Genomic DNA, 13,052 nt, shown 5'->3' on the forward strand with positions numbered 1-13,052 from the left:
CCCCCAACAATCTAGTCCCATGTGGGTGTTTTTGCAAGCTCTTCTGAGATGTAACAGTCTCAAGAAATGTGCAGAAAAACATCCTCTCCCACAAAGTGACTTCCAAATAAAACAGAGGTTCCAGAGCAATAACATAATGGGTTCTAGACCAAGTAACTGAGGGGGAATGACTTTTGGAGGGCAACTGCAATAAAAAGTTTGCACACTTCTCAAAGTGTATCTTGGAAAACAGAGAAAACTCAAACCCTGCCATTTCAATGAATATCTGGCAATCATTTGGGGATCACCATCACCACCCTAAAGATGGAAGTCCTTAAGATTTGACTGTTATGAGAGGGGGAGGTGTTTCATCTTTCAGCAACTAAAAGACCATTTATTGAAAACCAACCTCCATTCTTTCCTCCCCTTCCCAAAAATCTCATCCTAAAAGACATCTTGCCCAAATGCATGCCATCTATCCAATGGTATGATTAAGGGTCTGTAGCATTTAAAAGCACCCAGCTTAGAAAACAAGTGGAAGTGTGACTAAATTGCCACTGATTCATCCCTGCAGGGGTTTCACACACTGGCTACTACCCTGCTGTAGGCTGAGTAATGCTTCTCAGTCCATTCCCATCCCCATGTCCATTCTTCCATCTTTCCTACCTTCTTTATCTGCATGTCTGTGGGCCAACTGGACCTTAAGCCTTAAAAGAGGGAGACACCTAAACTCTGCTTTTGGGGGCTTGACAAGGTAGGAGAAAATGCACCACTCTGGGAGCCTAGGACCCGGTTGTAGGATGGTCGGAGTGGATAGGTTTGCTGTCCCTGCATTCTGCTACAAAGAGAGAGAAGGGATACACGTGGAAGGAAACTGTGAATAGGTGGCTGGTGATCCCCTTCTAAGCTGCTGTGACAAAGGAAACCGTGCTCCTGGGAGTAGTAAACATGCTGCTGGGTTTTTATCTGATCTTGAAAGGATTGTCTGTAGTTCATTCAACCCTGGAGCAGACTCACTGCTACACTTACATACAAGCCACCAGCTGGCACCGATAACTGGCTTTTTTCAAGACCCCTACATGAACTGATGATATGGAGAAGGATGGGGAATGAGACCACCAAGACATCCACAGCGTCTGTATTTCTGTTCAAAAAAGGGATCTTCTTGCTTCAGAAGGAAAAAACAACATGTTTTCAAAATGATGACATTATGAAACCCACTCAAGCTGGCATCACTGGACTAGCCAGGCATTAGTGGCTGGTAGCACTGACGTTTAGAGGGAGATACACACATATGCCTGTTTTCACACTACATCTTGTTCTCCTCGCTTAGGAAAAGGTTGAGGGGGTGCTGGAGCAGAAAGATTTCCTACACCTGTGGAGACAGAGAATGCTGCAATGCACCAAATTTTTGGCAGGCAGGCTCTCAGGATGTGTTACAATGCTGGGGAAACAGGATGGGACAAAAGGCAGACATATGCAGTCCCAGTGGGACTTTTAGAGTGCAGGAAAGAGGGAGGCTATTGTGTGGAACCATCGGGGAAATATAAATGTCACCACCTGAGGAATGGCAGCAATTGAAAAATTTCTCTAAGGTTCCACAATAAAGAGCTAGAGGGAAAATTGTTCAAAGCCCCACCTTGTGTCTCCCACAAGTTCAGAGCCGTTAGCCACGTCACACAGCACTTCACCCTTGCAAACTTCAGCTGGAGTTTTTGAGACCAAATGGTGCCATCAAAACCAAGTTTATTTACTTGTAACAGAATTTGCTTTCTGAAAGTTCAGGATTGCCCCAAAGGGTCTTCAACAACAGGCCAGGCTGCCTGGAATGTCAAGCAACCAAAGAGTTGAACAGCCTAGCAGCGAAGGAACAAAGATCACTGACCAAGCTGAAAAGTGTCATTTTCTCAAGAGGGTATCTGAACCTCTGGAGGTTCGGAAACCCCAGCACTTAGTTTCAATCAGCTGGCAAGACAAAAAGATAAGTAATGACAAGTCTTAGCTGGCATGCTTACCTGAAGCAGCAGAAATACTCAAAGCCCCTCCCCGGTGTCAGGATTTTTCTAATGCTCTTGCCTTCCAGATGCTAGGAACAGCATGCTTACATCTCCAAACACCAACTATTGTACAGCTGATGTTTTCGGACAGACCCGAAATGAACGTCTTGCTTCCCGGCTTGCCCAAGAAGTTCTAATTTTGGGATACATCTCCCTTTCCTTTGATCATCCCTAGAGTTGGGTCAATCATGACCCCTGAGCCCTACTAAGGGGCCGGTGTGAGACCCCCAGTCACTGTTCTGATAACAGCAGCATAGATTTACGACTGGTCACTGAAAAAGTTATTTTTCAGACTGCAACTCCTAGAATTGTCTCCAGCTAGCATGGTTTGTCATGGGCTGACAACTGTCATCAAGCAAACAAACAAACAACTTTTCCAAGCTCAATAATCTTTTACTTGACCTGGTGATCCCTGTTCAGCAATTGATAGTAATCCAGAAAAACTTCCCTTACAAGTTCTTCTGACCAACTTTCAGAGCGTAAACCCAGCATCCTTGGGCTCACAGGTTGCTGTGCTCTCCCTTACTGACGTTAAAGCTCCAGAGCTGGCAGAGATGACAAGAGAACTTTCCCAATTCCTCCAATTCTACACTTGACCTAAAAAGAGGCATCACAATGGGCTGGTTGGAGAGAATAGGATGCTGAAACACAAGCAATTGAGGCCAAAAGGACAGGGACCTGTCCTAGGACTTGAGCTTTCTGCTGCAGTCTCCAGAAAGAAAAAGCAAGTGAGGTCTGGTGATGGAACCATTTCCCTAAATGGAGCCCAGTCAAAGGTGCTCCTTTCAAAGAGGACACCGGCCAAACAACGGAGAGCCTCACAAGATCCAGAAGCGCAGCACCTTTGCAGATCCTGTGGCTAGTAAGACTCTGGGATGAACTAAGGATAGACATCTCTTTAAGGGGTGATCTTCTTGCTTATTTGTGTAAGGGAACTAGCATTCATAAACCCTGATTCTCACCATTTTTTCAGTAATTCCGCATCACCCAATCTTGGTCATATCTCATCCACAGCACACATTCAACAAGCTTTCAAGCCAATGCATAGACAATAGGAGCAAAATTTTTGACCCCTGCCATTAAAGGCATGGGTGCGAAGTGAAGACATCTGTGGATGGCTGGTAGCCATTTGGTCACAAAACAATAGTTCCTATTTTTATCTGTGGCCCAAAGTCCAGTCTCTCCTCCATCTAAATTTAAAAAAATGAGAGGGGAGGGAGATGCCTTAACTCAGCAGAAAAATTACAAACATACGTCTGAAGGGGAGCAACCCCCAACACATTTACTGTTCATCTTCCCAGCACACAGGGTTACATAACAGATTTTGCATTTCGGTAAGTTTCATATAAAATATATTATATATATCATTTTTTACATACACAACCCTTCTTTTTTCACATTTGGAAGCTGTGTCCTAAGGAACCCGCCTGCAAGCAATGTTCTTCAAAGTCATGTTTCCAAAGAAAAGGGAGTTTTAAAAAACAAAACAGAACAGAACCAAGGTTATAAAATATGCCATCACCATATCCACACAAAAACTTCCTTGTAGGCACCAGAAGAGCCTGAAGTCCTTAAGACAAAGGAGTAGAGGGTTCATTTTTTTCTCCTTTTTGTCATATTTTGTCCCTGTCTCCAACCCCAATTCCCCCATTCCCTACCCCATCCCACCCCACCCATATTCTGCAGTTTCCACATCAGGAAGCCCGGCTGGCTCCCCCTCCATTGAGGGAAGTACAAGATCAATAAATTACAGTTTATCTGAAAAGTGCTGCCTTGTCCTAAGGGTTAGGAGGGAGCGGAGTGGAGAGAAGAAGAGAGGAGGGCTGGGAAGTGTTGAGTCCATCATGCGGCACTTTCTCTCTCGCCTCGGGGCTCTGTGGAGCCGTTCACCACCTTCTTGACCTTCTTCATGCCTTCCATGACACCCGAAGTGGTCACCCTGAGAAGGAGAAAGGGGGAAAAGGCAGATGTTTTTCAAGAAGTAGGAAAGGAACATGCTCACTGCTCCCAATGAGGAGGGGGAAACAAGCCCCCCTTGTGTTTCTGGGGGACAGATACCTTCCCTGTTTCTGGTGAACCATGGACTACTGCCACACAAACGCTCATACATATACATACACACCCTATATGTACTAGAGATGGAAATCTTCAGTAATATTCTTCACAAAGGAAGCAACAAATAATTTTAGCTCTCGCCCCATAAGAAAGGGGGAAAAAAAGAAAAAGAAAAGAAGAAAAGAAAGCCTAAATACCCCAAAAGCATCATATTCCATTTGATCTTGGAAACTATGCATGGTCAGGCCTGGTTAGTACTTGGATGAGCAACTGCTAAGGTCTGACAGTTGGATTGCCAGTTTAGGATCATCACTGCCTTTAGGGCTTTCCGGGCCAAAGCCTAATAACTATGGACAGCCGCTGGTGATAGCATTAAGCATGATGCATAAAGTATAAACCACAGTTGCCCAGAGCTTGTCATTCAAATTCACTCACACACAAAAACAGAAACACATACACAGACAGTATTTTCCTTATTAATTATTAATTAAGACAGAAATCTTAGCTCCAGGGGCTCCATTCCAAGGTGAAGTGAAGGGATGATTCTTTCTCACTTAAGGGAGTCAGGATAAAGAAAATATGATGAAAAGCAATTCCACCTAAACATTAGGAAGAACTTCCTGACTGTCAGAGCTGCTCAAAGTAGAATATGTCGTCTCAGAGTGGGATGGAGTATCCTTCTTTGGAGGTTATGAAACAAGAGGCTGGATGGCCATCTGTTGGGGTGCTTTGAATGTACATGGCAGGGGGCTGGATGGGATGGCTCTTGGGGGTATCTTCCAACTGTAGCATCCTGTTATGCTAATCTAGCCTATTTTTTTTTCCACCAGAAAATGAATGGAGCAGAGCAGAGGGTGAGTCCTGGTGCCACAATGGAGGGAAGGAAAAAGCCGAGTAAATACCTTGACACCTTGAAGAGTCTTTGCAAGTTGCAGTCACAAACGAATGAAGCCCTACAAATTGTATCACGCTGCTAAGTGAGCTAGAGATTTGTATACAGTCCTTTCCTCTTGGCTGGTCCTAAGACCCCTCTAAACTTGTAGAATGTGCACATTTATCTCCTGTCTGGAGCCTACTCACAAGAACTGGAGATTCAGGGCCAGGCTCTGAGATCTGACAACCCTAGGTGGAGGAGAAGTGTTATCCAGAGGGCATGACTCTTTGGGACATTTTGATCTTAAATAAAGATAGGTGTTTAATTTTTTAAAACACACTTTTAAGTGTGATTAAATCTTCACTGTAAGTACTGCTGAGGCTAGATTCTGGGAGATTTTAATGAGTTTAACCATCAAGCCAATCCTGAGACATAAAGCAGCCAAATACACTTTCATTTCAGGGCTCAAGAGCAATGGTGTTGGTGTTTTACTGCATGTTGTGGGGAAAAAGATCTCTTCTATATTCAGATGCATTTCCAGTATTGTTTTATCCTGACCAGTGGGGTTTCTTGCTGCTGGCACTGTAGCCATTACTCAGCCAAACAGGAGCTCTCATGAAGAGGAAGGAATGAGCCACAGTCATTGTATAAATCATTGGCAAACAAACAGGAAAGGGCTTACTTGCAATGAGGCAAACTCTCTGGCTTCAGAGAATAATGAAGAATGCAAGCTGAAACTAGTTTTGTTTGGTTGTTGTTCTTATTATGTAAAACAGCTACAAGCATCTTACAGAGTGTAGGATGGGAGGAGAACCTCAAGAATTAGCTGGTGGGGAGGGGTGGGGAGGGGTGTTTTCCATCAACTCACAGCCTCTCTTCTTTGGTCTCACTTCATGGAGCAATATGGCTTTTTAAAAAGTTCTCCCGATGAAAGATGTAAACTTTCTCAAAGCCAAATCGCCACACAATAAGAGGGGAAAGGGGCACACCTTGAAGGGCTGATCACAGATCCAGAGGGAGGAATTTTCAGGGGAGCTCAAAGGTGGCCCATGTGCTGCTTCCGACAGTGGCCTACTAGATACCTCTGGGAAGCCCAGAAACAGATGGGCAAACACATGGTCCTGCTTTTCTTCTACAGCTAAAGGACCTCAGACAGATTATCTCTGAACCTGAAAGGACCATGTTAAAATAAAAGGAGAAAGGGAGGGGCAGGCAGTCACTCCCTCTCTTTCTTGTGCAAAATTTCTCACACCAAATATGGGACTCCACTCCCCCAAGTCAGTCATCTCCAACCTGATCCCTCCAGATGTTTCATACTGCAGTACCAAACATCTACTAGGTCTGAGATCAAAGAAAGGGGCCCTAGAACAGCAAGCTGAATCTACATTGCCTCTGGGGAGCTTGAGAACAAAACTGGAGGCTTCCTCAGAGGAAGACCTTTAGAACTGAGGGTGCCTCTGGCTGGGTGGCTCACCTTTCAGGCACTCTATGGACCATCTGCAGGCTTCACTTACCACAAGGGCTGCTGATTAGAGGAAACCACTGGCTGTTTTGCTAGATCAGTTGGTGGTTTCCTCTGATCCGCAGCCCTTGTGGTAAGTAAAGCCTGCAGATGGTCCAGAGTGCCTCCTGCAAGAGGCTCCCAAATGCTGAAGGCTCCAGCGCCATGTGCTGTTTAAAATACAGACACTAGCAGGACCAACAACTGTCCTCTGTTTGGGCAACACATGGCTGAGGAAGTCCACTTTGTCACCCACACTAGTTTCCACATAAGCAAAGTGGTAAATCTGCTCTAGGGTTTAATTAGAACTTTAAAGGAGCTATTCAAAGTCCTGAACACTATCTGCAAATACTTTGTTTTATATTTCTATCTGTATCTATATCTATGTAATATATCTTCTGCATTTCTTCGTTACACAGGACCCACCTTGAGTACCTCTGGTAAGATTCAGACAAAAACCCAGAACAGACTCACTTCTGACATGGCAGCCACCCAATGCCACTAGCTGTGCACACAGTCCCTCTCTTCCAATTCCTGGCTTCCCACCTGCTTCTCCTCCATTCATTTCTAGACTGGTTATACTGAGCCCACCTTTAAAAACAAAAAGCCTACTTGCTTCCCACAGCCTGGACACCTGACCCCCAGCTGCCTAGTAAATGACTCCTCTTTCTTCTCTTCTCTCTCATTTTTTTTAAAAACAGGAAGCGCTATATACCAACTTCTGCACAAATGCGGGAAAAATCAGACTACTAAGCCTGAGCTGATTAAAGTTGCATGCACTAGCTTTCTCCCAGCCCACACACAAATGCTGATTTATTCATTTTTTATGATGCTGGAACAGTAGACTGTACCATCACTCTGTATTAAATCAGGCAAAACAACTTCCACAGGGAGACATTTTTGCCTAGTTTAAGCAGCCAGGCTGTAGTGGCTGGTGGGAAGTCAGTATAAATTACCAGTTGGTGATAACAAAGGAATTTCTTTCCATCCATTGTTATGCTCCTGACTGGGAAGGTGAGGGAAGCAGGTTGGTATCCTCTGATACTGGCGCATCACCCAGAGCCTTCGCAGGCCCACTGGAATGGCCCACTGGCCAGAAGTTTCTCTTCACAGATTTAAAAGTCTAAGCTCCCAGATTTTATCTAGACAAGGAGCACATATGAGAACTGGTGGTTTTTATAATGCAATATGAAATCGTATTAGCTCTTTGAGTCATTTGACTCACCTGAGTTGGCCACCAATACCACCCTCTGGCCCACAATGTCATGTCCTACATGGAGGAGGCCAGGGGAAGAAGAGAGCCAGGAAGCCAGACATGTCAGACATGGTTGGATAAGGTTTGAGAGCTGATGTTCTGCAGCAATGGAATAAATTGGCTTGAGCTAATTTAAAGGTAGTAGTTAAACAATTCAGCTGGTCTCTTTTGTTCATCACCTTGTATTTAAAATAGAGCAAAGTATTGCCCGACATTTTACTCCCGGTGCTTTAATTTACATCACTCAAGAGGATGAACTGCCTTTGCCTCTTTCTCCTGATCTGCAAGGGTTGCCTGGAATGGATCAGCCTATGCCTCTACGAGCCTGCAACAACTCCAACTGGGTCCTACCAAACTGGCTCTCCTCTTCTCTTTTCTTTTTTTGTATTGGAGGAGGCCTCCTCCAGGTAATACATGTATGGTTGTATGGTTTTAATTGTCTGTACACCGCTTTGATCTGTGGAAAAGCGGTATATTTTTCAAGCAGGCTTACCCCTGATTCTTTGCCCTGAGAGCCCTCTCCCCCCTCTGTTAGTAGCTTGTGATTTGGCACAAGTTCTTTTAGTGTTATTGTACTATTGTTATTGTTTTAATTGCACTGTTTTAAATTTGTATTGGATGTATGTATATATGAATTGTCTGTTATCCCTTCTATTGTAAACCGCTCGGATTCCCAGTGATTGGGCGGTATATAAATAAAACCTATTATTATTATTATTATTATGTTATTATTGCTGTTAACCGCCCTGATGTTTCAAAGGGCGGTATATAAATAAAGTTTTATTATTATTATTATAAATAATTTATTATTATTATTATTATTAGTAGTAGTAGTAATAGTAGTAGTAGTAGTAGTACATGACAACTGGCAATGCTGTAACACAGCCAAGAGCAATCATCACTATCTTTTATTGGTAGTGGATATGCTGTTCAGAGGATGGAAAGCATCAGATGACAAAAAAGGGCCAACTGAGTGTCAATAGTGTCATACTGAGGATGGAGCAAGCTTGTTTCCAGAGACTAGGACCTGGAACAATGGATTCAAGCTACAGGAAAAGAGATTCCACCTAAACACTAGGAAGAACTTCCTGATGGTAAGAGCTGTTCGACAGTGGAATATGCTGCCTTGAGTGTGGTAGAGTCTCTTTCTTTGCTTTGTGTTTTGATGATGTATTCCTGCATGGCAGGTGATTGGACTGGATAGCCCTTGGAGTCTCTTCCAATTCTAGGATTCTATGATTCTAACCTATGGGTTATATAATAAGTCAACTAGCTTTATTTTTTACAACTCTATCTGAATGTTTCCATTTAAGATCTGATAAGGGGAATCCAATCAAGCATTATTACACTGATCAGCATAGTCACATATCCAGTTTAGTGGTCACCTTTTGGCTTGATAGGAGGGATCCAGAGAGTGAGCTTCAGGGTAATTAAGGTAAGGTGAGTGATGGATCCCTCAAAGGATGGAACTGTAAGGTCAACCTGGATTGGGTTCCACCACACAAATCTTTCCACTGACAACAGTAACATTACTAGGAATGGACTGGTCCACCTGACGCTGTAGGAGCTGGGTGGACCTCACAAGATCTCATTACCCTTACTGACCACAAATGCAAAAGATCCCTTACACAGATTCCATGTCCAAGCTGTCATCCTCCTCCTGAGAGAGCTGTAAGTAGGGGTTGTCAGAGGCTGGTCGGAACTTGTACCCAGTAAGGACAAAGAACACCAAGGTTGCCATTTCATCCAGCAGCTGTTACAGAAAATAGGAAAGACAGGAAAAAAGTGTTAAGTCTAGAGAAGTCCTGAACAATCCACCCCCTGGCAACTGATAGTTCTTGCTTATTTCTCTTTTGTTAACAACTAAGAGAGTGGTTTGAATGTCCGACTAGGACTCTGGGAGACCAGGGTTTAAATTCTTGCTTAGCCATGGAAAGCCAGCTGTTGTCAGGTGCGCATTTTAGAGACCATATAACACCAGTCCTGCAAGAACTACACTGGCTTCCAATTTGCTTCTGAGCTACATTCAAGGTGCAGGCTGACTCTCAAAGCTCTAAACGGTATCTGAAAAATAGCCTCCTTCCATATGAGCCTGCCAAAAATTTGAGATCTCCAGAAGAGGCCCTGTTGCATGAAGTTTGGAGCTGTAGCGATGAACAGAAATTTTCCTCCTAGTGGCTGCAAAAACCTTTTGTCAAGGAAATACATAATTCTGCAATGCACACACACCAAAGATTGTAGAATTTGGGCCTGCAATAAAATGTGGCAGTGTGCTTCCAGATGGAGGATTTATAGTGCTACTAATCACAAGGCAGAATGTAGCTAGCACTTGGAAAACATGAGATGCTCAGTGTCATCAGAACAGCCCTCCCTCTAAGATATGGTGAATTTGAATTCTTCCAGATGCTGTGGTACTCCAGCTTGCATCAGCCCTAGCCATAATAGTCAGTGGTGAAGAATGATGGGCATTGCCATCTACTGACACTTGGGTCTCTTTCATAATACACAACTGTAGTACTATGATTCTACATTAACTGTCATGGGTAGATGGCAGAATTTTCGGGTTTGTAGTTTGGTGATTCACTAGAGCTCTCTGGCAGACATTATTAAAAACTTCACAAAACTACAAGCCTCAGGATTCTACAGGATGGAGCCATGGCATTTAAGGTGGCATCCAAGTGTTATAATTCTGTAGGGTGTAAGACACTGGAAGCCATGGTTTCTTCACTTAGCCTCTTTTGAAAAACACAGAGGACCAGATAATAAAGTACAGTATACTGAAGTATCTACTGTACATAAATGCCACAATTAAAACTTTGTAGACATTATATGAGATACTGCAAATTATTTCTGTGGCTTGTGTCCCCTTCCCCCCCATTTCAGTGATGTTGTCTTTATTGGGATTTTGTGAGGTTTTTTTCCCCCCCAATGCCAAAAAGGTATGCCAGTCTTTCTTTGCCCCTTCCTGTGTTCTTGATTACTGTCTGAAGGGCATTTCTTGCATGTGTGTCTTTTGAAATCAATAAACCAATTACTTTTCAGTCCTTGCATAGACAATCTAACAACTCTGTTGGAGAGAACTGTGAAAGGGAAAGAAAAAAACACAAAAAACCTACCCACCTTTCACAAAAATGCCAAGTCTGAATTAATTGCAACAAAGCTAAGAACTGCTAGTTTCTAAGAAAGTTAATTTGAAATGTGAAGCCAACAGCACATTAAGATTTATATATTTTTTCCATTTAGTTCCAGCTTTGAAATGAGAGTGCGCGGTGGATGTCGGTACCTGGTACAGCCACTTCCACTGGAACGGAACCGCGATTTTGATGAGGATGGCAATGATCCTTGTAAAATAAATGTAACACACGATCTGTGGACAGAAGTGGTGGAGGAAAGACGCAGAGTCAGTAGGCAGAATGAGGGAGTCTCATTCCTCCCAAATGCAACTTGCAAACAATAAACACGGCTCACAAACACCTTGTATCACTTCATGAAGGTGGAAATGGGGAGGACAGAGATTGATTTCCATTTGGGAAGTCAAGTCGCCATAAATCAACCTATTGCTGTAATGACAGATCCATTTACACTGAAGGTCTGGGGGTCAGGCTTCAGCCTCAGGGAGAGAGATGGAAGCCAATTACCTTAAACAATGCCTGCCTGAAAACAATATTCTTCAACCACCTAGGTGGACAATTGCCCCAGTGAATTTCACCCTTTCAGATCCCACCATTTGCTGCAATCAACCCCATCCACCCCAGCTATCAAAATCTGGTGGCACCCTGAAATTGGGGAGGGGTATAATTGAAGAAGAAAAAAAGGTTTTTACAGGGAAACATATTTTAAAGGAGTAGTAAAGGCCTAACCCAGTTAACAAAGCCTCTGACAGCAAACTCCTTTTTAAAGTCTTTTGAAGCCCACCCATCTCCCCATTGCCTTCTTGTCTTCTTGTAGCAGCATCAGCAATGAGTTCAGGTTACTGCAGCAGGTCTGCAGTAAATGACACAATAAAGCTTCAGCTGGAAAAGAACTGGCATCTACTCTAGCCCATTTTATTTCAGCTGTGTGTGCCTGGCTACAACAGCAAGAAAAACAGAAGCTGTTCCCTGATCGCTTACTGAGCACGTATAAACAGCAAAATAGAGAAAATAGGGGACAGCCGATAGGCTTGATTCACCAGCTCCCCCAACATGTTAAAAAAAAAAAAAGCCAATTCACAGATGTGTAAATTTGGCCACCAAAATGAACATTATTAGAAAAGTGGAAGCTGGTGAATTTTTTTTAAAAAAAGCATTTTGAAAGCACCTTTCAAAGCACTGGACTTGTGGGAAAATTAAGAGTAAGACAGACTGTGGACAATATACAATATATGGGAACTAGATGTGTAACACAGCTGAAAAGCACAGTGACAACCAAACATGGGAGCAAGAAAACACAGTTGGCAGAAAAACACATTTTTGCAGGAAACAAACCACACAGTAAGGTCCTAGAAAAGTTTCATAAAATCAGAATTGAAAGGGTCCCCCCCCAAAGCCATCAATACCCTGCTCAATGTAAGATCTCCAGCAGTAGCATCCCCAGCAGTTTACTATACCACTGTATATAATGAGACTTGAGCAGCCACAGATTTTGGTATCTACAGGAGGTCCTAGAACCAAACCCCAGCAGATACCAAGGACCCATTATATGTTTAGTTATGCCCAAGTGTAAAGCCACCAGCCCAGGACCTGTTCCCAGGGAACTTGTATCAAATTTCTTACCATGACATAATAGTGTCTAAACAGCTTCAACTTTGCTAGATTGATGGCAGCTGTAGGAAAGATGACACAGAAGACAAGGTTAGCATTCCTGACAGATGGCCACCCAGCCTCTGTTTAAAAACCTCCAAAGAAGGAGACTCCACCATATTCCAAGGCAGCATCTTCTGCGGTTAAACAACTCTTACTGTAGAGAAAGTCTTAATGTTGAGATGGAATCTTTTCCTGTAGTTGGAATCCACTGCTCCATGTCCTAGTCTCTGGAGCTGCAGAAAACAAACTTGCTCCATCTTCAGTGTGACATCTTTTTGGAATTTTTAAATAGGACTATCATATTGCCTCTTAACCTTTTCTTCTCCAGGTTAAACATACCCAGCTCCCTAAGGTTTGACAACCAGCTCTTCCCTATTCATCAATGTCAAGTGTTTATCACCACCAGCAGTGCCAGTTAATGACTTCCATGTCCACAGGATGGCAAATGGATTCCAGAATTTAGACTGATACAATGGAACTGTCCAAGATGCTGAAACTATGGGGTGGGGTGGGAATAACATGGGAGCCACCAGCTGCTACTGACCTC

The 13,052-nt window shown here is 43.4% G+C and overlaps 1 protein-coding gene across 1 annotated transcript in view; it reads right to left on the minus strand.

The window, feature by feature from the left end:
- Nucleotides 1-3,287: 3,287 nt before the first annotated feature.
- The window catches only part of GPR107 (G protein-coupled receptor 107), a 33,978-nt gene continuing 24,213 nt past the window's right edge, over nt 3,288-13,052 (minus strand). Inside the window, exons 15-18 of the mRNA XM_042478654.1 lie at nt 12,476-12,525; nt 11,005-11,088; nt 9,350-9,474; nt 3,288-3,975 (exon numbers count right to left, since the gene is read on the minus strand). Coding sequence (XP_042334588.1) covers nt 3,879-3,975; nt 9,350-9,474; nt 11,005-11,088; nt 12,476-12,525 — 356 coding nt within the window. The 3' untranslated portion in view covers nt 3,288-3,878. The remainder of the gene's footprint in view (nt 3,976-9,349; nt 9,475-11,004; nt 11,089-12,475; nt 12,526-13,052) is intronic.

This window comes from Sceloporus undulatus, chromosome 7 (genome assembly GCF_019175285.1).
Source record: "Sceloporus undulatus isolate JIND9_A2432 ecotype Alabama chromosome 7, SceUnd_v1.1, whole genome shotgun sequence".
NCBI lineage: Eukaryota > Metazoa > Chordata > Lepidosauria > Squamata > Phrynosomatidae > Sceloporus > Sceloporus undulatus.